This window comes from Lipotes vexillifer, unplaced genomic scaffold (assembly GCF_000442215.2).
Source record: "Lipotes vexillifer unplaced genomic scaffold, Lipotes_vexillifer_v1.1 scaffold805, whole genome shotgun sequence".
Taxonomy (NCBI): domain Eukaryota; kingdom Metazoa; phylum Chordata; class Mammalia; order Artiodactyla; family Lipotidae; genus Lipotes; species Lipotes vexillifer.
The window spans coordinates 792,002-796,241 of NW_006776681.1; the positions used below are offsets into that span (position 1 = coordinate 792,002).

At 58.6% G+C, this 4,240-nt stretch overlaps 1 protein-coding gene across 1 annotated transcript in view; it reads right to left on the reverse strand.

The window, feature by feature from the left end:
* The window catches only part of AGT (angiotensinogen), an 8,277-nt gene that overhangs the window by 1,218 nt on the left and 2,819 nt on the right, over positions 1 to 4,240 (reverse strand). Inside the window, exons 2-3 of the mRNA XM_007450601.1 lie at positions 2,383 to 2,650; positions 602 to 746 (exon numbers count right to left, since the gene is read on the reverse strand). Of these exons, the coding sequence (XP_007450663.1) occupies positions 602 to 746; positions 2,383 to 2,650 (413 nt within the window). The remainder of the gene's footprint in view (positions 1 to 601; positions 747 to 2,382; positions 2,651 to 4,240) is intronic.

Here is a 4,240-nt window from a genome sequence, read left to right on the forward strand (position 1 = left end):
GCCTGCCCACCCGCCCTCAGCCCGACTCACACGATGTGACGGCTCCTCCCCAAAGTGTCCCCCAAACCTGCCAGTCTCCACCTTTCCCTGCTGTCCCCGGTGGGTGCTTCTCTCTGCGAACTCAGCGCAGAGGGCTCCAGGCCCAGGACTGTGAGCCACCCGGCCTCCTCTCCCTCCCAGCGTGCAGGCATTTCTCGGTTGCAGGCGTCTGTTGCCCCCTTTGCCCCTGGACCGTCCGTCTGCTGCTAAGTGCGTCCCTGAAGCCAGGAGCCGTGTGGCAGGGCCGGCAGCCGGCCTAGAGGCACTAGTCCCCGGGTCCCCATCCCGACCCTGCTGTAGGATCTGGGGAGGACCCGAGGCTGGGCAGGCAGGACAGAGCCCAGAGCACGTGGTGGGGAGAGGTTTGCTGCTCTCCAGCTGTCCCTGGCAAGCCCCAGAGAGCTCCGGTCACTTCTCTGCCACCCTGGGGCCCCAGCCGCCCGGCCACGCCCTCCTCTCTCTCCTCCTTGCCCGCGGGCCGCCTCTGTGACCCTCCCACCCGTGCCTCCCGACTCTGGGAACACACAGCCCACATCAGGCATAGAGGCCGGCAGCACGGTACCTTTCCAACTCTGAGGTTGGCATCGCTGATTTTGCCCAGGTTCGCCTCGGCGCCCAGCAGGGCGGGCAGCTTGGTCTGGGCAAGCAGGTCCTGCAGGTCGTAGAACCCTTTCAGTGTCAGCTGGGGTATGGTCAGGCTGATGGCCCTGGGGAGATGACACACGGTTACCAAGCTCCCCCTGTGAAGCCCCAGGCCACACCGGACTCATGGAAGACCCGGGAAGCCGGGTGGCATTTGTCCCCGAAGGAGGGGCCGTTTGCCCGCCTCACCCAGCTAGGGTGTCCCGGGAAAATTTTCAGCAACAAATGCAATTTAAAAAACCTTCATTTTCTTTGAAATTCTGTGGGAGGGATGTACAGTATTTAACAACAGAGCTCTCTGGGGGTTGATGGGAATAGTTGTCTATTCTTTTTTCTACCCCTTTTTTAGGTTGGCTGCATTGAAAGCGTACTCGGTTGATTTTAAAACGCTGTCCTCTAAAATAACGCGTCGTGTCTTACTGACTACCTTTCAGTGGTGAGCTCCCCGTGGGAGGGGGAGAAGGTACAGTGTCAGCCTCTGTGCCAGGCGTGCCACTTATGTCAAGTCAGTTCACCTCCATGTACTACCTCTGCCTTCCTCGGGCAACACTGAGAGCCCATAGATGGTTCCAGCGATGCACCAGACCCTTACAGGGTTGACAGTACACCCGTGTCCAGAGCAGCGCTATTCGCAACAGCCAAAAGGTGGAAGTGACCCAGGTGTACATCAACGGATGGCTGGATAAACAGACCGTGGCAGATACCACACTGGAATACTACCCAGCCCCAGAGAGGAAGGAGATTCTGACACGATACAACATGCATGAGGCTTGAGGACATTGTGCTCAGTGAGATACGCCCAACACAAAAGGACAAATACTATGTGATACCACTTATAGGAGGTACACAGAGGAGTCGAATTCATAGAGACAAAGAAGGGTGGTTGCCAGGGGCTGCAGGGAGGGGAAATGAGTTGTTAGTGATTAATGGGGACAGAGCTTCAGTTTGGGAAGATGAAAAGTTTCTGGAGACGGATGGTTGGTAGCACAAAAACGTGAAGGTATTGATGCCACAGAGATATACACTAAAAAAGGGCCTTGGGTGGTAAATTCTGTGTTATGTGTTTACCACAGTTTTTAAAAAATGACAGAAAGAGTTGACCTCAGGAGGCCCTCTGTGCCCCTTGGTGCCTGTCTCAGAACAGAGTTCTGGACCCGCTGCTCTGGGCCTGATACGTAAGCAAGCCTGATGCCCCAGTCTCAGTAAGAAAGAGGAACAGATGACCCAGGCAGCAAACTAGGGGAGTCCTGGAGTCAAGAGCAGCACCCCGAGAAAGCCTGCCTACTCCCAGGGCTCTTGAAGGGGTCCCAGGGCTCCTGGAAAGTCAGCCCCCAGGAAGCTGTTGGAATGCAGCAGATCACACACGGCAGAGGTCCCCTCTCAGAGGGCATGTTGACCGTGGGCGGCCCAAGCCTGTGGGTAAACGGAAGCACGGGGAAAAGCGGGCCTCCTTCCCTACCTCTCCTGCACCCAGAGAGAGAAGAGAAATCAAGAGCTGGGTACACGGTTGGAGGGTGCACTCACTGGTGGGTGGAGGGTGCTCAGGCACCATCGCCACGCTACCCACTGGGCGCCCAGGGCTCGGCCCGCACCGCGCCCGTGGCCACCCATGCCCCCCACTGCCCGGGCAGAGCCATCCATGCAGCTCCTCACTCCAGGGGCGCAGCCCAGGAGGGTCCAAGCAGTTTCCCAGAGCCGCACCGGGGGGAGAGATTCTTCATCCGGGTCAGGAAGTTGTGCTGAAAGGTGAGGGCCTCCACCTGCCGCAGGTCGGGAGCACGGTGCGGCTGGATGAGCAGCAGGCAGGCGTTGGCGCTGAGGGGCACGCGGGTCACGGAGAGGTTGTTCTGGGTGTCGTTCCAGTAGTGGAAGATGCCGATGCCCAAGAGCATAGGGACCGACACTGAGGTGGTGTTGTCCACCCAGAACTCCTGGAGCCCGGGCATCAGGGAGAACCCCTTCATCTTTCCTGGGGACCCGATAGGAGACAGGAAGGGAAGAGTCGGGAGAGGGCAGGCGGGGGGCAGGGCTGGCCGCAGACCCCCGCCCCTCCCCGCCCAGCCCCGCCCCCTCCCTTCCCCGCCTTTCTTTCCTGACTGTTTTCATGAGATCGTTAAGTATTCCCTGACAGATACTCTCCCCTGCAGTTCCCTTAACTGGCGTCTCTATTGCAGGTGGTTTCTTTGTAGATCTTCCCTCAGCTCCTGTGTACCCTGTGAAGCAAGTTCAACCTCTGTGTGGTGTAAAGCCTCTCTCCTTGCACTCCAGTTTAGCCTATCCAAGATGACTCCTCCGCTTCCCTCCCCTCCCCTCCCCTCCCCCTCCCTTCCCCTCCCCTTCCCTACCAAAGCCTCGCCCCTGCCCCAGCCCCAGGCTGCTCTGCACTTTCCTAGCCCCCGAAGTTCACCAGCCCCAGGACCACTGACCATCAACTCTTCCTCCTGCAAAATCCACTAACTGCCAATGTTGAAGGCGTAGTCCACACCAGGCCCCAACCCGAGGCCCACAGAGGAAACCAGCTCAAAGATCCTACCGTGCCAATAACCAGGTAAACTCAGACCCAGAGGTGTCCTGGCCCCAAGCCTGGGCTCTGCCTTGCTCACTTTAAAAAACAAACAACAAACCAGAAGAACCACTTTGTTTCTTAGAGCGTTTTAGGTTCACGGCAAAATTACGAGAAAAGTGCAGCTCTTTCCAGTATGTCCGCTACTCCCCCCTCCCCAGCACACAGCCCCTCTACGACCAGCATCCCTGCTAGACGGTACGTTGGGTAACACTGAGGAACCGATGTGGCCACGTCATCGTCACCCAGAGTTCCAGAGTTCACACAGTTCACGCCTGGTGCTGGACGTTTTACAGGTTTGGACAAACGCTCAATGGCGTGTCCACCGTTACACTAGCATACGGAATCGTTTCACGTTACTCGGTACTGCTTGCTGCTGGGGACAGACAGATGATCCAGTGACCAGTGGATGTGAGCGGAAGTGCTATGTGCTACCTGTGTGCTGCGCCCTGAGGGGGCCGAGCCCTCCCTGCCCCCTGCCACCCCCAGGGATGGGCTGTGGCATGGGGGTTGTGGAGCTGAGCTGCCAGCCGGCTCAGCTGTTGCAGAGCAGCTTGCTGAAGGCGCTGGCACCTGAGGGCGCACCAGCACATCCCTCCCTCTGCAGTCATCCCAGTGCCCTTGAACGGCCCAGTGTGGTTGTCCCTGGGAGAACAGGTGAGGTTGAGAGATGAGCCCATCGCAGAGGGGCGCCTGGCACTTGGAGATCTGAGCAGAGGTGACTTAAATGAGTCAGGGGTCCCTTCTTATTGAGCCCGAGGTCTCCAAGGAGAGATGGGGGAGGGAGCTGGAGACAGGGAGCCTGGGTCTTGCGAGGAGGGAGTGGCCAGGGCACCCAGCCTCTGCCCTATCCTCCATCCTGGAGCCCTGTGCTTCCGGGAGGGCTGCTCACAAGCTGCAGTGTCAGTCCTCTGGCTCCCCAGGGCACCTCCATGCCGGCCCACAGACCTGGCAGGCGGCTGGTTAGTGTATAGGGGAAGAAGGACTAAAGGTTTT